The 23,922-nt window shown below is 45.4% G+C and overlaps 1 protein-coding gene across 3 annotated transcripts in view; it reads right to left on the bottom strand.

Annotated features, from left to right (window-relative positions):
• Positions 1-963: 963 nt before the first annotated feature.
• Positions 964-23,922, bottom strand: part of DNM1 (dynamin 1) — a 71,912-nt gene continuing 48,953 nt past the window's right edge. Inside the window, exons 15-22 of one of the 3 annotated variants that reach the window (XM_072883267.1) lie at positions 15,025-15,134; positions 14,284-14,395; positions 13,020-13,031; positions 11,591-11,761; positions 11,174-11,415; positions 10,553-10,771; positions 7,193-7,229; positions 964-2,981 (exon numbers count right to left, since the gene is read on the bottom strand). In XM_072883267.1, coding sequence (XP_072739368.1) covers positions 7,208-7,229; positions 10,553-10,771; positions 11,174-11,415; positions 11,591-11,761; positions 13,020-13,031; positions 14,284-14,395; positions 15,025-15,134 — 888 coding nt within the window. In that variant the 3' untranslated portion in view covers positions 964-2,981; positions 7,193-7,207. Of the gene's footprint in view, positions 2,985-7,192; positions 7,230-10,552; positions 10,772-11,173; positions 11,416-11,590; positions 11,762-13,019; positions 13,032-14,283; positions 14,396-15,024; positions 15,135-23,922 lie in introns of all 3 variants that reach the window. The other 2 variants (XM_072883265.1, XM_072883266.1) reach the window with 2 other exon arrangements.

Here is a 23,922-nt window from a genome sequence, read left to right as displayed (position 1 = left end):
AGTTATTGCTTCAGTTGAGTAGAAGCTGAAGTTACAACCCATAAACACATGCAAGACAGAGATAGCTAGAACACACATAGGAAGGAAGCACTAGAGATCTAGTCTATTCACTCAACCCACACTAATCTACTATGAATAAAATCTTCAAGGAGATTTTTAGCTTATGAAATCTTACTAGGGTACTGGGGAGATTCCACAAGTACCACAGCCAGCTGTAGCCAAGAGCACTCAGGGCTAAATCAGGCATCAATATCACAGTGATTTAAGTCAGCAACCCCAATGCTCCTGGTTTCTTCCTGCAGTAGTGCTGGAGCCCCATTACAGAGGGGCTTAAGGAATCCGTTGCAATCATTGGGATGGCAGTGCTAAGTTCAGGAATTAGGAAGAAATATGGTTGTCACTGTGAGAAGCAGCGACCATGATCCAAGACTCACAGCACTCACTGTTTTGGCATGGAGACAGTAGAACAGGTTTACCCAGTTTATACCAGAGGAGAAATCCCACTTCAGCCTAAAAGCAACTTCCAAGTAGGAACTGGCCATGTGTGTTAGACTGTGGTCAGACTGCACTTCAGATACGGGCCCAAAAGACACCTCTTGACAGAGAAATTACAACTCAACACCTGCTTGCTGTGTTCCAAACACCCTAGGCAAAAAGACCTTTTTAAGAACCAAGCAATTTTGTGTGCAAAACTCCCACCTTCTGTACGTCCAGTCACTGAAGCACCTCAATGCATTTTCCTTTACAACGCAGAAAGGGAGTTAACTTCCACGTCTGACGAGCTGTTTCACTCTACTGCAGCTCCTGGACACCACTGTTGATGCGGATCTGTTCCACCTTCCCTATTAGTCATAGCACCTGCTTGCATGTATAGCTTTTTAAGCTCTATGGTATGAAAAGATTAGGTTATAATTAAACACAGTTTGAAAATCACCCAGAGAAAGAGCAAGAGAGATGGTTTTATTCTAGTCATGGAGACCTTCATTATACAGAAATGATAGTTTATTTCATCCAATAAACAAGAGTGACAGGTAGATCACAAACTGCATCACAGCTACTACCAGCACTGAGACAGTTCACCCACAAGTCTGGGGTAATACAATAACCCAACTGCACACAGCAGAGAATTTAACAATCAGATCAAAAACTCAACATCAGGATTTGGTTAACTTTTTGGATGTGTGTGTATATATATATGTATATAGATATTCTTTCCCTACTTAAGTATTTCCTAAAATCCACATGGAAGCACAAATGGCTTTAAACACCTGGACATATATAGATTTTTTCATCTTATATATATATTTATAGATATTTATAACAGTAAAGATATGTTTCTCATTACTACAGTATACTTGTTTAACTCCTTTAAGCAGCTGGGAAGAAAAAAACCCAAACAGTTTCACTACAGTCACATCTGATATGCGTGTGTCACAAAATACAAACAAAACAAGCCATGTGTGAGATTCGAGTCAGACCATTCCAGGACAGAACAGCTAAGAGGCAGGCAAAGAGTCTCAGAGGGAGCAGGCCTACATGTCAAATGGTGGTTTTGGGCTCTCCGGGCGGGAGGGACTGGCCTTACCCGGCCGGCTGGAGTTTAAAGACAAGAAAAACAAAGAAAAAAGGAAAAGGGGAAGGGAAGGAAAAGGGGGGAGAAGTAGTAAAACAATAGTTAAAATACAGAAAGGAACTGGCATCAGAACAATAGAGGATCCACAACAGAAATTAAGAGCAATAGCACTGAAATCAGATAACTGAAATCTGAATCAGGCCTGGTTGAAAGCCTGCAACACAGGTGGCTCATTTAGCTGGTAGAGACATGACATCCGAGATGTACAGGTTGATATATTTTTAATTCTCAAGTCTTTTTTTTTTTAATACATGTAGCATGAAAAGTAAAAACCAAACCTTAAGAAGATGAGTTGCGATCAACAACGGTTACAAGTTTCCCCAAACACGTACCATCCACATGCAAGAAGAAAAGGCTACAGAAGAAGTCACCACAGTACCCAAAAAACACTGAAAGATGTGCTTATTCAAAGCAGAAATATTTTCAACAAAACATTACACAGCGAACTCCCTGAAAACATTTGGTTGTCCATTTGCAAGGGGGGAGCAGCATGTCTATTCCCCTCTCCCTGCTGGGTTCAGGAAAGTCAGCCAAAAATGATGATGCAAGACAACTGCTGGCAGGAGCCAGTGCGTCACCAGCAGGATTTTCCCGGCTCTTTTGGGGAGCTGCGTGCAAGCAGGTCCACGTGCTCCCTGCACGCTGAGGTGTGTGCGCTATCTCAGACTTCACTCTAGCAGGACTATGCCGATCCATTGAGTTCCCCCCTTTCTTGATCTCCCTGCCTCACTTTCATATAAGATTGATTGCACTGTTCCCAACATGAATTTTTGCACCTTAGAAGTCAAACTAATACATAGGACATTTAATCTGTTCCTAACGGTGTCACATGTTTTGACAGTATTTTTCTTCTAAGTCACACTTTTGTCTTCTTAACTACAAGAAAAGAAAATAGCTACAGATCAGTCCTAGGTGCTACAGCTAACTGATGCAGGCAGGACACTTATCCAGGCTAGACCAGGCAGATTAAATAACTGGATGGACAGCCACCACTTAGGCTTAAGGATGTCCCTGTGGCTGATCTCTCCAAGGAGCCTGTGTACTTCAGGGATCCATGCCACTGAATGAAGGCTACTCTACGCTCACAAAGCAATACAGGACGCATGAGTGAAGACGAAGAGCTCGGTCACTAGGCTAGTGTTTTATGACACACCAGGAAGGGGTGGTGGGAGGCAGAGAAGTGGGATGGATGAGGGGAATGACTGTGGCTGTGGAAGGGAGGGTGGAATGGGGAAGCCGCCAGCACGGCATTCGTCGCCAGCTGTCTACAGCCTCGAGTTATAAATCTAAGAGGGACGGTTCAGCCGGTCGGATTATGGTAGGTCGAGTAGGTGAGGCGGGGCCCCTTCTGCTGTGAAAAAGCAGAAAACAAAAACAAGAGAACACACACTGTGGTTAGCACAGCAATCGCAGTCACAATCACACATGCTTCTCCACCTCGCCTGAGCCAGCAAGAGAATAAAACTTGAGGCACAAACTACCAGAGTGCAACTCCACAAAGGAGACTTACAGGTTTATATTAGGCCTCGCACTGGCCTTCCTGCACAGCATGGATCACCAGTAAAGCAATCCGCTGGACCACCAGTTTTGTTTTCCCTCTGAAATTTGGAAGTGCAGAGATTTATTGCCAGTGAGTGCACTGGCTCTGGAATGAGAGTTGAGAAGCATGGACAACAGTGAGCTCCTGTATCAAGCACATGACAGTCACACAGCATGGATGGGGTCCTCTGAGACACGCTGCTGTCAGAGGTTCTGGGCTGGTTTGGAGGAGCACCTTCTTCCCCTGCCCTTGAGGCTACTGCAAGCCTGAGATTCCCTATTCCCATACATGATACTGATCTTTGATGTTAGGGGCAAGCTTGCTGCTTGCAGTTCTCTAGTTCCGGTGCTCAGCAAATGCAGCTTCTACTTACTTCAATAAAAGGAACTTTGGCCATTGCTACTGTTCTGTTTCAGCTCTTGCTGGTACTTTAGCTAGGCAAGTGGGCAGCAACTTAAGCGTTTGCCCTCTGCATGGATTAAGTGTTCTAGGATCTCACTCCTGTAAGGGACTGGGGAAAAACAAAACCCCAAAAAATACAAGACAACCCTGCTGTCTCTCTCAACTCATTACTTGAAAGACCACTTCAGACTCAGACTACAGGCTTTAAAAAGTCTACAAATAAAAAAAGTGTTATGTAAGTCAGTGAGTCCAATCTATGTTTTCCCTTTAAAGCATGCTCCCTGCAGTGTCTGCAACCTAAACAGCATCATGATGGTATACCATTATAATTAAATTGTTCAGTACCAAGCCAGAGTAGTTTTACAGTCCAAACTGCCTGAAATGCAAAAAGCAAACCCAACAGGATGTAGACCAAGTAGAGAGGAAGTATTTACACTGATCATACAGAACTATGTGTCACAGAATTAATGCCTGAACAATTCCACACTGACACACTTTAATTTAGATTACAGAGAATCAACTGACTGCTGGAAATGAAGGCCCTCCCCTAACACAGGGGCTGAGGGAGGGGAGGAAGGGAAGAGGGGCAGAAGAATAGATTTGCACCAGTGCAGTCTTCTGAGGTAGGCAAGTCTTTGTTTTGCACTAACTGCAAGTCTATAATCATGCCGGTACCAGAGGAGCTATACTCCCATAAACTGGGGCAAGCTCCCTCATCTTAGCAAATGAACAAGAGCAGCTCTACAGTCCTGTTTATTAGACCTCAGCAGAATGTATTGCTCCATATCTATTAAGCCCCAGATCTCAAAACAATTACAACCACTTGTTCTTTGCCTTGGGAAATGATACATAAAAAAGCTTCAGACACTAAAACATTTGCAAATATTATTTCCTTGACTGAAAATGTCAATGGGGACTGCAAGACCCCACTGTCAGCATGCCAGTCAAGTTACTGCTCCTGTACAGCAAATAATGATGGGATTGAGCTAACCTGGAAATTACAACCACCTTGGAAGGATGCTGAAATAATACCATCTCCCAGAAGCAAAACTGGCAATGCAATGTTACAGCTGGGGAATCTGTGACCCTGAGCTTCATGGCATGTGGGATCTGTGCATTATCTCTGAAGGGTGCTCATGGTGTAAATGCAGCCATACCAACCATTCGATGGCTACTACTGCCATTGGAACAGTAAAAGCACTTGAATTAAAACCTTACAAAACTTCAGCTCAACCTTTAGTAAGATGCTGTTGCACTGTCACATGTGTTAGAAGGCACTTTTTGAGAAGCTTGAAGGGCTTTTTGCATTTCAGAAGTTTGGACAGGTTGTCCTAACAGCCTCTGTGGATTTACATGAAAAGGATGCTTGAAGTCACTGGACTGTGTAATGTGTTCTGGCAAGAGAGGCCACTTGACCCTACCAGAATAAACAGGGCTGAAAGGAGCACAAATAATTTTCAGGTAGATGGGCTGCTTTTTTTGTAATGTACTATGATTGATTTTTGCAGACAATTATTTCTCTCAGCACTCAGAGCATTTTAGGGGGAGGGGCTTTTGTCTCTGCTCAGGTTTTCTGGAGACACTTGCAGAATCTGCCTGGTAAGGTTACAGAAGGCTGAAAACTGTTTCCCAGCACAAAGAGGGACACAGAAGTCTCTCAAGCAACATTTACCTCTGAAATGCTGCTTCAGTCTGTCTCTATACTTTGCTAGACAAGCCCTTTTACATCATTGAAAAGTCACTTTCCTCTGTCAGGACAACAAGGAACAAAGTTTTGCTCACGGGGAAGCCTGTGGCAGTCTCCAGTACACGGAAAGTAAGACCTGAGTCCTGGCAGGAGCCTGAGGAGATTGGTTACGCTGACTGTCATGTCCCTTGAAGTCAGTCTTTCAAGCCATACCCAGACAGAACAATGAGCTAATCATATCTAGAAACCAACAGACTAATAGAGAGTTCTGCTGATAGAGACCTAACAGAGATGGTAAAACATTACATTTATTCCCTTGGGCTGCAAAAGGTTTTGAGTGCGGGTTTTTGGGTTGTTTGGTTTTTGGTGTTGTTTTGGTTTAATTTTTTATTTCCTTGGTGCTCTTTATGCCAGATCAAGAACAGAACGCCCCATAACAGCGAGTCCCAGAACGAGGTACAGAGAACAGCAAGCCTCTTTCCTGAGGTTGTTCACCAAGATGCATGTTTCTAGGGCTGCCAGGGATGTCTGCAGAAGGCAGAGTATTGGAGGAAACTGCTGATTGCTCCAACACCTCTGCAGTATGTCATCAGTGAGGAGGGCTGACAGATGACGTCCTCAAAGATGTCAATCACTGAACAATCACTGCATTGGTTTGATGTGATACAGCACCTCTTAGCTCTAACTGCAGTTACCTGCAGCAGTAACAGACACCATCTGCTGCAAGATGGGGGCTAGCTGTGAACTCCTCTGCCCTGGAACTCAGGCTATTCTTAAGATAGGACTTCAGCACACACTCCCCCCCCAGCTCTCTCTGCCACAACCAGCAGCAAGGGAATCTACAGAAGCTGCTGCTCCACTCAGTCAGACCTTTCACTTCAAGAAACAACATCCACAGACAGGGCCCAAAACACCCACACCTGCCCTGTTCTGCCCTATCTACCCCTTTGTCAATAAGGGCTGGAGGTTCCCAGGAAAAAGACTCAGGAGAATTTGCCAGATCTCCCTCTTCACACGCCCACCCTCAGCATTAACAGGACAAGGTAGAGTTGTTGGGCCAGCACAGTACACATGAGCTTGCCCCAATACCCTGCTACTTCACTGAACAACTACAATGCTGCAAAATGCAGGGAGAGATAGGAAAGGGAAACAGGCAGGAGCTCAGGACAGAGTGTTTGGGGTTATACGATCACTAAGCCCTTCCTCTCACAGGGGCAGAAGGCAGAGGAGAGAAGGCAGTTTGAATGGAAGCAGAAGAGTAACCTGGAAAGTAAAGGGTCAAGTGGAGAACAAGCAAAGGGAGTTCGCTTCTAACGGTGATGATGGGACACAAGGATAACAGGGAACATTCAGTGTCAGAGTTACCCTGAGCTCAAACATGGAAGTCCTGACATTAATGACCCAAACTCCTCCTGCCTTCCATGAGCACTAGGGATGCAGTGAGATGGGGAGCACTTCTCTAGCCAGACATTAGAATATAAGAAGAGGAGTCTGAACTAACAGCTCCCCAAGTCTCTATCTCGATCCTAATAGAGCTGACAAACCAAATCAAAAACAGAGCTCATTCAGCTGATCTCCCACTCAGTGGGGATATAAGCCAAATGAAAGACACACACAGCTGAAACCTTGTTGCCAGAGCTCATTCCCTCATCCCACCTCCTTTATCTGGAAGCAGAGAAATGGTCCTCTAGTAACCTTAAGTCAGGTACTGAGGCTTTCCCAGCTCCTGCAGCTCAAGCAGCTGCTCTGTCTCTGATCAGCCAGTTTTTCTGTTCAAGACTCCTCCCTTTATGAGATCCTGGCAGAGGTGGTTCATTGGACAAGGGACTCTGTTACTAGTACAAGAACTAGGCAGCAGAGGTGAGCTGCAGAGCAAATGGAGGATGGGGACACAATGACTCATGCATTGCAGGGAGAGTGCAAAACGTACCGTGGCTGCCAGTCCTCAGGGGTCACTGATAGTGATTCTGAAAGACAACATGAAATCAACATGGCAGTTCAGACAGTTCAAGGCAGAGGCCACACAGACTGTCAGGAAGGTGGAACAGAGACACATGCACTTGCACAGACACACATTCGCACATCCCCCTCCAGAATACGGCACGAGTGTGCACTGCTGGGTAGGGCTGCACTCCACCATGCAGGACTTCGCACCCACAATCACACGCTCATGTTTGCACACATCCAGAACCCTGTTGTGCACAGGGGTGCATCGAAAGCCATCTATCTGTTCACATGCCTACTGGCCATTGCTCACTCACGTGCACAGCAAGTCCACTCTCACATCCAGGCTGATGTTCATACCTGCTGAACCAGCAGTATACCTAGGTCTCAGCACCCACCAGCTGGGCACAGGTGGCTTGACTTGTCTCTCACTGAGGATTCCTATCTTCTGACCATATTAAATGCTAGAGTTGAAACAAAGAGCTCAAGAAAGAGGGAGATAACATGCAGTCCTGAGCATAACCCAAAAAGGGAAGAAGCAGGTGAAGACTTCCATTTTGAAGGTCACAAATCGTGACATTAGCTACTTTGACCTCCTGGATAATTCAAGTCAAAGTTGTGTGAAGTTATGCTTACAGTGATGCTGATCACTTGCATCTTTTTCTTTAGATGTACCAAAGGACAGAGAACCCATTAATGCCTTCAACAGATTTTTCCAATGGTTAAGTCATTCTCACTTAAACTTTCTTATTTCTCCTTTGAGCTTGCCTAAGCTCTTTCACCTACAGTTTCTATCAAACTATTTTAAACTGAAGATACTAAATACCTGGAGGAATATCTTCATAGTTTTTTTTCCCAGAGCAAATCCTCCTGCATAGCTCCAATAGGCATATAGTCCGAATACAGTCCTTCATTGCACACAGATAGGACCTTATATTGTTTGTAACTTTCAGCTCCCAAAGGCATGTATTTGGCAATGCGGACTTCCATAGTAGACTGAGTAAAGGCTAAGTACAGAGGCAAGATGGTAAGCAAGTCTTGTTTTAAGTGTACTTAATTATATGCAGGAAAACGTTCCTATGCAAGAAAATGGACCATGTGGTGTTTATACGTGAAAGCATGTGTCTATACAATTATGTTTATAAGAAAGAAGTGGAGCAACACTTGTCTTTTAAGTTCATCATCCATAAAATCAGATGCTCACACAAACTGGAGGCACAAACTACCAAACTTTTACACGGGCATCAGTGGCATACACACACAAAGTGCATCCAGCCACCACCATGCAATTCCAGTTCACTACGTAACACCAACTCCTACAGCAAAGCCCACTCATGCCATATACAAGAGCTTTGTTCCTCTCACACACACAGTAGTGTAGCCTGGTTAGCAAGGGGAAAGATGAGTAGTAAAAAAGCAACAATGGAGCTGGCATTCGTTCACCCATGGCAGAAGGACCCAAGTCCAAGTGCTAGCAGGGAACATTCTTATTCTATATACAGGAGAGGAAGAGAAAGAGTCCCTTGTCATTGGAAATTCTCCATTCATCAGTGAACTCAAATGACAAGCTGGTATCAGGATCCAGAGGAGTCTATGAACAACTGGAAAAATCAGAGAGGGGGATCAGAGAATGAGCATCAATTCACAGCTTCTGGAATTACATTCTCAACTCCAGATCAGGGCAGTCTGTAGCATGCAATCCAACCTACCATCTCTCCTTCTAAAGCAAGGGATTGCTTGGTTAAGTATGAAACACTTTCTTCCTCTGCTCCAGTGCTGTTCCCTGCCTTCCCCTAAACCCTTCTACCTCATACAAAAGGCAGAAAAGCCATTTAGATAGGCTATGACAGATTTCTTCAAAAAAGGCCAATTCACTTCAGCCCATTTGGGGAATCCTATCATGATGATCAGGTATATAGAATATTTTTCATGAGTGAAGAAACGAAACTGAATGAAAGCCGAAAGATGTAGACAGAAAGAAGCACAAGTATACTGAAAACAAAACCTGAAAGTAACAGTATATGGAAAAGCAGGGTCACAGGAAGCAAGAGCCAAAATACACAGCAGAAGCATGCTGACATCCATAGGTGCCACCAGCAGGACTGCAGTCGCTGGGGCAACAGAGGCATGTGTGGACAAGTTACTGTGTAAGCTGCATCAAGGTGCATAGGGAGGACTGGGGCAGAGGCACCAAGAAAGTAAAACCATTTGCACACACCAGCGTCAGAAACTGGTCTATAATCTCTTTGGACTCCTCCGTCTCTGGGCTGGATACAGCCTGGCAGAGAACACTTCCCCTCCAAACAGGTAGTGCCCCAGCTCATACTTGGCACTATCACAGGAGGAAGACTGAACTGCTTCTGCCATACACCATCACTACCCATTGACAGGCTGGGTGTTTCCACAGAAAACGGCAAAGCTTCAGACATGTGCCACCAGCACCTACTGAAGAGGAGATATTTTCCAGGGAAGTGTTTCCAAGGGAAGTGTTCCCCTCTGGCATGTTATTGGGGAGTTTCTGGTTATGTTCATTCTTTACTCTGCAATTACCTTCTCTTCCTCACAGGGAGACCAAGTACCCAACATAAAAGCATTCCCGCTTCCAGACTGCTTCTTAGGTCCTGTTCAGGAACACGTGCTTAGCTGCACAGGGGATAATCCCTTATTACTATGTTGAAGTGTGTTTGAAGTGACTGAACAGGAAAGGAATTAAGTTTCCTAATGGGAAAGCAAAGCTCTGAGATTTGAACCCTCTAGACGGGAAAAACGTTAAAGTTGATTACAGAAGCAACAAAAATGCCTAAAAAAATCCATTTTCTTGCCAGTGATATTGCTACATTCTCCTAGCCAAAAAGTATCTGAACAGCTTAGATGAAGGTCTCTCCAACTCACCTGGAAGAACTCTGGGCCAGTAGAAAAGGGGCAACTTCAGACTTTGGGGAGCCCTATGCAGAGGGGAACTGCCTTGAAAGGTGTAGTGTCACTCCAGTCCTGTGATTTTTCTGGTGACCACCTCCTACTTGTGAGGAGAGGCATTGCTATGATTGCTTTAATAAAGCCCTCGGGTACAAGGTCCTCTTCCCCCAACCTTTGCACAGAGGTTTGTACAGAGAAGAGGCTGCCCCTCTGTTCCCCGAGAGCTGCCTTGGCATTGCCTCATCTGTACAAAGAAATATCAGTGGACAACGATGTTCCTGCCTATAGACCCAATTCAAACAGTCTAAGACTGTACCCACACCATGCACTCCATTCTCCTTCTATGGCCCAGGCAGGATAAGCACTGTCAGGGCTGCTACCCAAAAGTTGGGCATATCCCACCTGTGTGGAGCAGCATTTCAGGACTTACCTGGGAACACCAGGAGGAGCACGGTTAGGCCGAGAAGGAACCTGAGGTGGGGGTCCGAAGGGATCAGGAGAGGCACCTGGCCTGGAGGGCACGGGGGGGGCACCACCCAGCGTGGACCCACCAGCAGGAGGTGGTCCAGGAGCTGGGCCTCGAGACCCAGGTCTGGCAGGTGGAACAGCGGGAGCTCTCCTCTGTGGCGTGGGGCTGGACGTAGGAGACCTGGCAAGCAAATGGAGAAATTCAACTGCAACAACAGGCCTGGGATCCCTCTGTGTCACCATCAGGTCCCCGTATGCTGCCTTCAGTGTTCCTTTAGTTTCACGTCACTTTACGCACCACCCTTTGGCTTTCAAGGGCCATGCCAGGCTTCAGGTTGCCTTCAAAGCTACTTCAGGCCCCATCTAACCTAAGGGTTTAGAAGCCTCCACATCCTCTGTAAAGACGTAGCAGCCCTGCATAGCTTTCAAGGCCCAGGAGCCTCCCAACACAAATACCTAGAACTCTTTGTCCACAGAGAGAAGAGGGGAAGAGGAGGACTCCCTATCTCAGTAGGAGGCCCCAGCTAGCCACTAAAGAGGCATCAGGCAGGTCTGTGGGGCTCTCCCCCTGAGCCTCTGGTACCTGCGTCCAGATGGTACGCTCTGCACCTGCAGCCAAGAGTCGTCCACCGGTGGGGGCATAGGGGTGCTGATAGTGCTGGTGTTGATGTCCCCGATGATGTTGAGGGCCTCTTTCAGGGCATGGTACATGCGCAGCATTTCGTCACGTCGCTGGGCCTGCTCTGCCGATTCCTCCATCAGCGTATTTTGGTCACCACAGGAGTACAGGTTTGCCAGCAACTCCGAATGGATAAAGTCCTTGGTCTGTAAAGGAGCACAAAGAGTGAATCAATTTCCACTGTCTTCCCCAAAACCCTCCATTCTGTCCCCACCTCCTCCTCCTTCCAAGCTGCCTTCAGTTTCTCTTCATTCTTTCTCTCTCTGTTTTTCCCCTCCTCTACATCTCCCCACCTCCTTTGACCACAGTGTGATTAAGTACATTGTTTATCATGAGGTGCATGATTGTCTTCGGCATGAGGTCTCTGATGGTTTTGTTGACAATTGCCATGTAGGAATCCACCAGGTTCCTGATCGTTTCCACTTGTCTCTCCAGCTGAGGGTCCATGGAGTGCATGAAACTGTCTGATCCATTCTCCTCCGCTTCACTGGCCTGCAGAGAAAAGGAGAAACAGATCAGTTCTTCAGATGTAACACAAAATTAGCTTTTCATGAGAGAGCTAAGAAAAGAAGGGAACACACAGGAAGCACGTGCAATAAAAAAAACTTATTTAAACTTACATTTTTGAGCTGTGATTGTCAATGCACAGCTCAGTTTGTACAGACTTCTCCAGCTCAGATCTGAGGAGCTTTACCAGTAAAGCTGCTCTCTTAGTAGAAAGTTATTACACAAGGGTAAAAGGCAATTGGGACTCTTGACCATTCACAGGTTATGGCTCTAGTGAATACTCAAAGCTGTATTTTTACTTTTAATGTTTATAGCTTCCTGAAAGGTTCTTCATCTGAGCTGGGTTTTCCATGCCCAGATTCAGTTTAGACCTGAGAATCACTCAGCATAAATTAAGCCTTACAGGCTCTCTGACATGATGCACCTTTATCCTCATTATACAAATGAGAAAACAGATACAAAGAGGTGAAATAACTGCTCACCTCAGATAGGCTGCAAGTAGATGGAGTAACCTAGAAAACCTTCCTGATCACTTTAACTGCAAATCCTGCACCATAAGCCATAATTATCTTTTCTTTCACACCAAGCAGATGAATCACTTCCTGTCTGCCTGAAATGCATTGTTTAGCTCTCTGTAAAGTAAAACCTAGACTGTGCTGTTTGACAGCAAGCAATTGCCAAGGCTCATCCATTTGGGATCAATTTCAAAGCAGCAAAACATGAAAGACTGCTGTCTTTCTCAATGCTTATTTAAAAAATATATCTTGATTTTATAAAGAAAAAAATCTGTCTTTTAAACTGCCCCAGTCTGAAGGACTTGCAGCAGTGTAGGAAATTGCTTATCTTTTGTTTTGGGGAACAAAATATATGAGAAAGGGAAAATTCTTTTGTTCATTTGAGCTTTTCCTGGGAAGATCTTACATAATGAAGGAATGCAAGGTCTCAGTGAGAAACAAAGTAAAGGAAGTGGACATCAAACAGGACAACTTAAAAAAATGAGGGTCAAAAAACCTCAAAAATAAGTTTGCACCAACATTCAGAAGTCATACAAAAAGGGAGAAATAAAAAGAGAAAAAAGGAAAACTCAAACCAAGAACAGAAACAAACAGCAGCAATCCAACAGAAGGTACAAAGAGAGAGAAGAAGCAAATGCCTCTCAGGAAACTGAGAAAAGGAAAAAACAAGAGAGAACTATCCAGTGAGAGCCCCAGGGGGCAACACAGGCAGAGAGGGTCAGACTTACTTTATCCTTGTCCTGGCAGGCCAGTTTGAGCATATGTGGAAAAAATTAAAACAAAAAGGGACAAAAAAATAAAAGAAGACTTTTAGTTGGTCTCAGAATTTGGAGAAGATCCCAAAATAGCACTGAACAAGCAAAGACCAATCCCACTAAAAATACATAAATACCTAGATCACCCTGGAAAAAGAACAAGTGAATTGTTTAGCTAAACTGAAAATCAAAATGGGACGCCCTGCAAAGGAAATCGTATTGTTAGCAACAAAGGGCAGTTTACTTACCTACAGTGGCTACTTGTTATTCATTACATAGGGTTTTGAGACAGTCAGCCTAGCGATCAGTGTTCCTATGTCAAACCACTCCATTTGCACACCAATAGGTGGCACATGTCCTTCATGAGTATGTGTTTAAGAAGCCCAGTCTGGTTCAAAGCCAATTCGAAGTCATGTCACTGTTAAGGTCCAGTCCCTAATCCTCTTTTTTTTTTTAATATCACATCAGTTTGTCAGAAAATGCTTTAACGCAAAAAACGCAATCTTCATGTGTAACAGGAAAGATGAATGCAAGAAGTTTATCAGAAGCAACAAATACAAACAGATAAGCAATTATCACTTTTCTAATGGGTAAACTATTTATAGCAGCTTCCTCTCACAGAGGAACAGGAAGGCTGTGAACAGGAATGTATACCACAATTCTCTAGAACATACTTTTAAAGCAGGCCATAATGCTGACAGCAAGTGTTGTGGGACAAGGCTAAGGGAAGAGATAAGAGGTCTTGCTAATGTAGCATATTAAGGTATCTACCAAGCAAAAGAAACATTCAAAGAACACCCCTTCCTAATTGGGTGGGGGAAGGAACGGGAGAACAACTACTAAGCCAGGAAGCTCCTAACAAGGCTGTACAGTAAGCGTTACTGAAAAGGAATGGTGCCTCTGCACAGCAGACACATACCACTTAGCAGTCAGGTAGTTAAATGTCCTCCTTATATTGGGAATTTAATGCCCACAAAACAAGAGAGCTAGAAGGGTTTACCAAGGCAGTCTTTGCCTACTTTATCCCCCCTTTGAAGCTGCCAGTTACTTTATCCCAAGCTTTCTTAAAGAAAGCACCAAGACATACCAACAACTTGAATTTCTGTTACAAAATATTCTCAGCTCAGGAAAGAGACAAAACCTTCATGGACTTATTTTTAACAGAAGAGGATGCAGCTATCCTTCTTAAGATACATGCTGTGTTCCTTCCCATCCAATTATTATGGCTGTAACTTACCCCAACACGCTCTGGGTAGACTCCTGCACGAAGGAAAGAAGCCTTCCAGCTATCCACCTCCTCCTGGGTCTCACAGGCGAGCTCCAGCTGCCGGTAGTCCTTGTAAACATTCCTGAGAGGAATACAAACATTTTATTCTTTATTGCAAATCAGAGATTTGCCCATATTTGACAAAGATGTCAATGACCAGGGTATCTTCCCATAATTTTAAGGCAGAGACACTTAGTCCGTTGCTAGTATCCTCATTATGTCCCTGCAGAAGGGAAAGAAAATTATTTTTTTTTATGAGCAAGTTTGATTGCCTCCAAATCAGTTGTGTGTTTTAACAGGGCCTGAAAGATTCCCTTTTCAATTCTGCTCAGTACTGGACTTCTCCAGCACACCTGGGTCCCCTATCTCCTATGGCTTTCCCTAGTCACTCACTAAAAACATTGACTATAAATATATACTCCAGCCACAGCCAGACCCAGGTAAACACACCAAATAGCTGAAGGCTAAGGTCACACTGCAGACCATTCACTGGTGGAGAAAGAAACTGGTACAGATCTGTAAGACCAGAAGGAATAAAGTCAGACTTCATTTAAAAAGTCCCATCTCCTCCAAAAATGGCTATCCTTAAAGGATACGCACATCTTTCCTGGACAGCTATCCCAACACACTCATCTCTACTCCCTCCTATCTAATATTATATATAGCCTGTCCCTAGCTTCAACAGCTTGGCACGTTGAGATGTGAACATACCTCTGTTCAGTGTTGAAGAGAGCAAAGATGTGTTTGCTGGACATGAACCCCTTCTCAACATCTCGCAGTTTCAGGTTATCCACTGGTAACATATACTTCTTCTCCTTCTCCTGAAAAGGGTATCAGTAACAAGTCACTCGCTGCTCCAACAAAGCCTCTACTCCACCAGCATGGAGGAGTTGGTCAGCTCTGCAGCCCCCACATCACCAGGGAAGTATTCTCAACCCAGGTCCTCTGGTCCCTTAAGTCTGTGAGAAAATGGGACCTCTAGAAACAAGTTTGTCCTTCCTGACTGCTTTTGTCATGTGGCCCAACAACACTGCCCCATTAACTCCTCCAGGAGCAGTCAGCAGCATGGCACTGTCCCATGTCCCCAGGTTGTGATCATAACATCAAGGTCCTCAGTCTTCCCAGCAAGGGGTCAGTCAGCACCAAGACCCTCACCAGCCACTTGACAGCCAGAGCGGGTCTGCCTGGGAAAGGCTCCTCATACCTCTGTTCTCAGGGCAGCATTAATGGGGCAAACACTGCTGCTGGTCAGAGGGGACAGCAGCCCTCACAGCTCCACTGTCACCACCTCAGTGTTTTACTTTTAATCACTACAAGCCTATATCCAGGTTCAAGAAAAGCCAGGCACATGATAGAGAAGCTGGTTTGACACAGAATTTATGGACTATATGGACTTAAATTCACCTCTTCAAAAAAGCTGACTTTCTCACTTCATCCTACCACTATCACTATCCTATCACAGTCCATAGTCCCACAGTCTATTGGGTACTGTGAACCCTTTTAAAGTATTCATTAAGCAGTAACATGCATCAGAAGATCAAAGAGCAGATCTGGCTACAATAATAGAGGTTACTGTAAGGCTACCTGAAGGCCTCCTGTGTTGGAAAAAATCAAGTAACTATGCTCATTAATGAAAATCTCATGCTCTGAACAATTAGAAGCTCAAGCAATATGGGCACTTTACTGCTTGGTGAATGTTAAAAACAAGAGTCTGAAATTCCAGTGACCAGACTCAGAGAGCTTTAAGGGACCCGCGCTTCAGAGTAACTGCAACCACAACCTTCCAGTCTGGTTCCTATGAGACATCTCCAGCTAAACACAGAACAAGGCACCCAAAAACCAAATTCAACATTTTTGACCCTAGGTATCATCTTTTAAAAAAGAAACTTGATCTTAATTTTTACATTTACATTCAGAAAGTAAGTCAGAAATCATTCTCCTTGCTTAATTTCAAATCTGGGTCTACAGCAAATTAACAGAAGTGGGTTTGGTTTAAGGACCCCATTTGGAACATCCTGTTCCAGCTGGGTATTATACCTCAACATAACAAGAGAGGGAGCCATCACACTGGTCTCCAAAAGGCAGAATGCGGCTATCCAAGACTGAAATAGAAACAGAGCATACTTTTGTGTGCAAGTATGCATGTGTGACTGTCCCCTTGTGAGCATCTTGTGTGTTTGTAGACCTTTCTCGGCTGGAAACAACAAATCGTAATTGCTCTCAGGGGAAAGAAGAATGGAAAACAAAGATGGTCAGTGAGCAGAGATCCTGAAGATCTAGCTAGAGAAGAGGGGCAGGGCAGGACAGCAGATAAGGATGACAAAGCTGCTGAGCTCAAATACCCAGAGGATGGCAAGTCCAGCCTAACATCCTCTTAAGTTTCAGTCAAATTGACTTGACTTTGCTAAGGATACCAGATACTACAGAGTTCAGCCATGCCCCAAAGATAAAACTGTACCAGTCCATTACAAAATTTATGCAACAAGAATATCCCAGAAGTTGCATCTAGAAAACAGAAGCGATCACTTGAGTAGCTGCCAAACTCTCCATTCTTTCCCACCAAAGATGCCAGGCTATGAAAGGAGAAGAGCTCTTCCAAACAAGTTCCCCTGGATTTTTAAATATTGTTGATCAGTCTAGATTGGAGGTGGGCAAGCATTTTCATGATGAGACATCTGTCAGCTAGGTACTGATCTCAGAGCCACACAGACCACTTCAGGTTCTGTAGGCCACAAACAGCTTCCAGCTTTCTATTACTTTTGGTTTATTTATATATTTTATTTATATCCAGCTATTACTATGCTGGATTAGGTTGAACTAGTGACCTAGGAGTGAAGTACACCAACTGCTAAGTCACTAGGCAAGAGAGACCATCCCCACTGCAGTCTCACTTAACTGGAACTCCCTGCATCCATCCCATAGAGTCTCTGGGCTAGTAAAAAAATAACTGATGTTAAAGCTGCCTGAGAAAAATAATTCTGCATTAGAACCACATCATTCCATAGAAATTTAGTAATAGAGTCATTCTTCAGGAAAAAAGTCAAAAGGTAAGGGAATCCCATGTCCCAGATATGGAAATACATACTCTTTGCCAGAGTTTTGACTTTCACCCCTTCCAAGCTCTTGGATAAATGCTGCTGTGTGATCAAGACAACACTATCTCTGCGTGCTGATCTTCCCATACACCAGAGAAAAGATGCATATATCTGTCTGCCAGCATAAAATATCAGTCCTCTGAGGCAGCAAGAGCAATCAAATGGAGGACACTGGCACAAGACAAGAAGCCCCCAACCCACGCATGCTGCAGGGCAATGCACACTGCAACGAGTCCCTGCTGCTCTCCATCTCTCCACACCTCCCCCCTCTCAGTCCCCCACACTTCAGTCTTTCCAGCTTCTCAGTTTTCAACCCAGCCTGTTTTATATCAACACTCTGACTTCATTTCCTGAATGTAGAGACAGGAAAGTGTGGAACGAGCTGCCAAGGGCTGACCCGCTCAAAACTTTGGCTGAGCCCTCTGCCCATATGTTAGCAATCTGGCAGTATGTGCTATGGCTGAATAGCATCCTGGCCAAGAAGGGAAAAGGGCTTCTCTCTCTAGCTTTCCAGACTTGCAGGCAAGGGGAAGAGAAGGATGAGCCAGCACACATCGAAATAGGAAAAAGTAGTTTGTGAAATACTATATTCAAAGCCCTCAGTCTGATCCCAAGAGGCTTATGTTGCTCATAAGATATCTCCCCTTGTCTATAAGAAAAAATAAATCGGGCAAAACTCTCTCTCAGCAGCAGAATGTGTTATGTAAAATGTGCACATTGGCTGCGAGTTAATCTGTAGAGCCATGAGGCCAAAGAGAGGTAGTGAAGTGGCAGAAGCACTGAGACTGGCCCTACAAAACAGAACATGGATGCTCAGTGTCGGCTAGGGAATGTTGTAGGCATGAGGCTAGCTGCCCCTAATCAGGACTGCTGCTCCCAATGCAAGTCACACCACTTGCATGGAGAACTACAGAAAAAGAGATGACTGCAAGCTACTTGCACAGGCAGGATAAGTGCCAGAGGATTATTCCCCTGCCCCCAACATAGTGCAGATACAGCCATATGGCTCTGTACTTTGCATCCACCAAAGAAAGAAAATACACATGGCTAGGAGAGAGACAAGGATCCATTAGCCATTCCAATTGTGGGGTGTAAAGCACAACAGCTGCAGGAAAAAAAGGGATGCTGCCGTTGCAGCCTAATGTTGCAACGTCCTTATTGTGGCTACACACCTCTTTATTGTGGCTAAATTCTAGAGATTGGTTTTGGCCAGAGACAAGAGTGGTTTCCACTATCATCTGAATTATTTGTTGCTACCCTGTAGGTAATAACCTACAAGTTCACAAAATTCAGCAGGCAGCAAGCCAGCCTGACTCAAAGCATTTCCTCCATTAAACTGGACTGCCTTTAACAGCAAGTTAAATTTTCCTCCTCTCAGATAGATGTGAAATGAAGCTGACAGATGCATGTGTGGGCTCCCCTAAGGTTGGAAATTGGCACTCGCAGTACAAGAAAGTAACTGGCAGAATTATTAGGTCTCAGTTTGCATTTGGAGCACAAATAAACTAATTAAAGGTTTCCCTGTAGCTGTTATGACAAACACCTCCTTTTGCACAGAGACAAGGGTCTGTGGATATGGGAGAAAGAGCATTGCCATTGCTTTAATTGGTGGCCATGTGAAATTAGGAGAAATTCATCTTGCTTAAACCTCTTAATCTCCTTTTCTTCTTGTAAGACAAAGCACTATGGGTAAACAAACCTGCCCCAGAGATGACTGGCGTTTCAGTCAAATCATTTGTGTTAAACACATGCACAGCATTTTGGGAACTCCTGTAATAAAGCTCTACTCAAATGGAAAAACATTAACATCATAATTTATAATAAACACACTGCATGAATACATGCACACTACAAGATTATTAGGAAGAAGTATCTGAAAAAGTCTGGAGTATTTGAAAGTTAGCTGAGCATTTTAAGTTGAACCACCCGTCCACCCCCCCAAACAAGATGTTACCAGCCACTTTCTGCTTCTTGTCTTTGGAAAGAAAATGCACATTAGAAGAGCTGAATTTCTGAGCTGTGATTCTTCCAGGAAGCCCTAGTCATCCCACAACATACATGCATCTCGAGACCATCTTTCCAAAACACAGCCCACCTGTATCACTCAGCTTTTACCCTCAGAGCATGATTTACTGGACACTGCAATCACTTTACTGCTCCAAGCTGCAAAGCAGCTGTGCTGGCTTGTTTACATCAGAAAGCTGCATTGGTTTAACTTAAACAACACATCCTAAGATTTTAAGCTGATTTAGTTCAAAAGCTCTGTAGACCCTAGGCCTGGACTCATGTGATTAATCACAACCTTTACTGTTGGCTTAGTAAGCACAGCAATGGTAATCAACCCACACGCATAAAAGTAAAGATTTTTACATCAGCTGAAATAATGTGCAGATTTAAACATGTAGCTAAGTGCAACCCTAGGAAGCCATCAGAGGGTATACGAGAAAGCACAGGCAGAAACTGAGTAGCTTAAGAGAGGTTACAGTGCCCAAAACTCCACTGTCATGACCTCTCTAAGGTCACAGCAATGTCCACCAGCCTTTGCAAAGGACAAGCACGCATTTCTTCCTACACCTGTCCCTGTGCCAGGCAGGGATGAACTGTCTCCGAGTATTTGACTTGCTTTGATGAGGCAAAGTGCAACACACAGTGTTGCACGCCTCCGGGAAAAGGAGAGGGTTGGTTACCCTTCCCCAGTGCATGGTTAGAGCCAAAGTAGGAGTTCTGGGTCTTCATATTTTTGGCCACAAATCTTAACCATCCACCAGCATGCACACAAGAGAAGGGGATCCTGGAAGGGAGACATGCAGCATACATAAAGCCCTCTTTATCCCTGCAGCACCAGGGAGAGAGGGAGCAAACCGCACAGGCTAGGGCTAACATCTGGAATCGTTACATGGGAGCCAAGCGCCACAGAAAGCAACAGCATTCCTCAAGTTTCCATGCAGGGTAGGGAACCTTCCTTTCCCCCGCGCAACCCCATCCGTCAGCCGGCTCACTTCCTGCCAACCTCTGGCCTTCCCAGCAGCCAGCAAGCTCCTCCCTCGAGTCTAGTTAGCTTTCCACTGCCACGTCAATTGAGGCAGAAGGACAGAAGGGAAGCAAGAAGGGAGGGAGCAAAAACCAGAAGAGGGAGGGAGGGAAGCTCAGCAATGCCAGACATAGTGGGGGGAGAAAAAGAGGGTATGTGGATTTCTCCTGCAGTAGCTGGAGGTGAGCTGCAAAGGCAACTGGCCAAGGCAGGTCAAAGGACCCTTTTGAGGACTTGGAAGCAAAGGCTGGTCCTGTTTGAGCTTTGCTCCGGACCCCAGGCAAAGGGCTGATCTATGGGACAGAACTAGGCAGAAGGAGATGAGGGTGCATGGGGCCTGCAAATCCTCCCACACAGCTCCACGAGGAAGAAAAGGAGTTGAATGAAACAAGTTCTGCACACCTGGGTGACAGCCAAAGCTTCACAGCATTTCCTCCTCAAACAGCAGTAATTGATTATTTTTTTTCCTCTTTCTAAAAAGGTGCAGCATACCCCAGGTGGAAACCAGGTACCAGCCTGACACCAGCACTGGAAGAGGAAGGAGATTAGAAGCTTGCTCCAAATTGGAAACATGCAGAGAGCAACATTTCTTCTTCCCAGCTGCCAGAGGAAGATGTTTCTTCAATCAGGACTTGGACTTTCACCCCATCTCTGCTCCCAAAACCCCATCCCAAAAGCAGGGACGGGAAAGGACTAATGAGCTGCTGATAACCGGAGAGCAGATTGCAGAGGCTCCACTCCGTCTGCCCAGTGTTCAGACTACCTGTTCAGGACTACGAGATTGTACAGTAGTCTGCACATTGGTTAGGCTGTGCTGGGATACACCACACTGCCAGTGCTGCATGGGGACGGCAACACCTGCACGGCAGAGGGACATGCTTGGAGAGGGTGGGCTGTGGGGATAGCTGCATGCAAAGTTCACTCATCCCTCAGCCTGGGAGGATATAACCCTTTGGAGCCATGCTTGATGATGACTTTTACCTGCCTGTTCACCAGCCTACTCACAACCCTTTTATTCCTCCTCCATCTCTCTCATCCCCTTCTTAGCTGTTATTTCTTTCAGCTTCATGCACTTGTCCCAGGGGTAGCTGTGTTCAGGATGGCTTGTGTTTCATATTCTAAACTTTGCCATAAAATGCAGAGGTAGACACATGGGCCTGGCAGAGTTACAACTGCACTGTGCTTTGCTACCTGAGAAGGCAGGATCAAGCAGAGAAAGGTGACTGGAGAAAGGGGATTTCACTTCATAAAGAATGCTGATCATTAATAAAGAAAAACTCACAGAGAATTGAAAGTTAGAGGTTTGGGTACTCTGGAAGTTGTGTTTGCTTTGATGTTTGTCTGGAAAAGAAAGAAAGCATAAATGAGGACTGATTAAGACTGAGTAAGATATTACCCATGAGAAAACATATACATGTGAAAAAAGATGAGTGAATGAATGAAAGAGCTCCACAGAGGGTGTAAAGAGAAGGAACATGTTCTAGAGAGCACCTGAGAGCAGTGTGAAAGCAGGAGAGGAAGAACCTCAGAGCAGACTTGCTCCTATGGTCTTTCAACAAGCTGGGTACAAAAACCTGTCTGCAGCCGGACCTGTCACAGCAAGTTTCTGACAACTCGTGGGCATCAGAGCCAAGACAAAAGGATTTCTACCAGCTAAGCTGTGCCTCACCTCAAGGACATAGACTGCTGGGGGGAGTGGGAGGGGGAAGAGGGGGGAGCGCATGCATGTAGTGAGGGAACAATCTCAGTATTGATCAATGTATTTATTTTTAAACTAGAATTGGGTACAAGACATTGATAGGTACAGAATAAGCAGCTATCTAATGACTGTCAATAAGGTCAAATCTTCCCCAGGACAGGAGAGAGTACCTTTGTACTTTGAGCAAAAGAGAAGGCATGAAGACAGAGAAAGACCTCCAGCACAACTGATGCAGCAGGAATCAACATGATGCATAAAGAATATGAAACACTCCCTGACGCACCTGAAAGTACCTAAAACTGTGCCCACCCCTCCTGTACACACACAGGACTCAAATGCACTAGCATTGCATGCAACCCAAATACTTTCACACAAGCAAATAAGGACATATTCTTCTCATGTAGTCACCTGTTCTTACAAGCCCAAAATTTCTAGTACATCATTTACCTGAGTAAGGACAGAAGGTCCCATCTGTATTGTACATTCACACAAATTCCCAAAGGGAACAGTAGATATATCCATCCACCCAGCTGTGCAAACACTCCGGCATACAGTGGCACATGGTCACAGGCACTTCAGCAGAAACAGTCACCCTTGCAGAGCACAGAGATCCCCTCCAGCAGGCAGTAAGCTTTGCTAATAGCAACAACTGAGCACAGTGCTCATTGCATCTTGCCTACAACGTCCCCATCACCAGCAGCTTTAGCCCAGCTCACAGACCCTCTTTTCCAGGAGGGGAAGCCCTGCAGAGAAGTGGGCACTGCATTTCATAAGGAATTCAGGCAGAAGGACTATTCCAATCAAGTTTTGTATCGTGTCCACTATGGTGCTCACTGAGCAGTTAAGACAGTGTGCTGTGCTGCTGCTCCAGCCCTGGGGACACTGGCCTCCCTGAACAAGGAAATCTCACTCTATATTGCCAGCAGCCAGAGCAGGCTCCTCCCCACCTATCCCTCCCACTGCTGGCCTGCAGCATAATCCCACAGGGTTCAGGAGGTGCAGGTACCTCAGCAGGGTCTCCAAGGTCTTGGGAGGCCAGCTTTCTGTGGGGCTGCTCTCCATGGGGCCAGTGTTTAACTCATTGAAAGGAGACAGGAAGAAAAACAGAGAGCCCAGGAGCACACACACATGCTCTTGGCAGCAAGGCAGAGTGGGGAGCCAACTTTCCACCCCCGCCTGGCCTGCTCTTTCCTTCCACTCCCGTTCTCCAGCACACTCCTTCAGGCCCCTCCAGAGCATCAACAGCCATATATCCCTGCTAACATGTAATGCTGGGCCCTTTAAGACACTTTAAGTTTCAGTTCCTTTCTTCAGAGGCAGAGGAAAAACAAGCCAGCATTGCTGAAAGACTGGTATTTCACTAATGGGGTCCAGATGTCTTCATTCTGCAGACTCTGGGTCCTGGCTTGCAAGACAGGGCAGGGAGAAGCTGTGCCCCCACTCCCCCCAGCTCCAGAGGTGCTAGCCTAGTCTTCACTCTGACCCCACGGCACACCTTCTCACCCTGCTCCTTCCCCCATCATCACCCACAGCTCTGCCACCAGTATTTCCATCTGCACAACACAGATTCAGCTCCGTCCTCGTTCCCTCTGGACAGCTGCCAGAGCACAGGGGAACTGGGATAAGAGAGCCCACAGAAGTGCAGGGTGGGGCAGACAAAGCCTCCCCCCGTTCCTCTCAGAGCTTAAGTGAAGAAAGATCATTGTGCACAGCCTTTAAAAACACATGAGAACATTTCAGGAGCTGTAGAGGACACGAGTCCTCCTGAATTGGTGGAGAAGGAG

This window comes from Ciconia boyciana, chromosome 18 (assembly GCF_034638445.1).
Source record: "Ciconia boyciana chromosome 18, ASM3463844v1, whole genome shotgun sequence".
Taxonomy (NCBI): domain Eukaryota; kingdom Metazoa; phylum Chordata; class Aves; order Ciconiiformes; family Ciconiidae; genus Ciconia; species Ciconia boyciana.
Note: the sequence above shows the minus strand (reverse complement) of the source record. Positions and strands in the feature narration are given on the sequence as shown.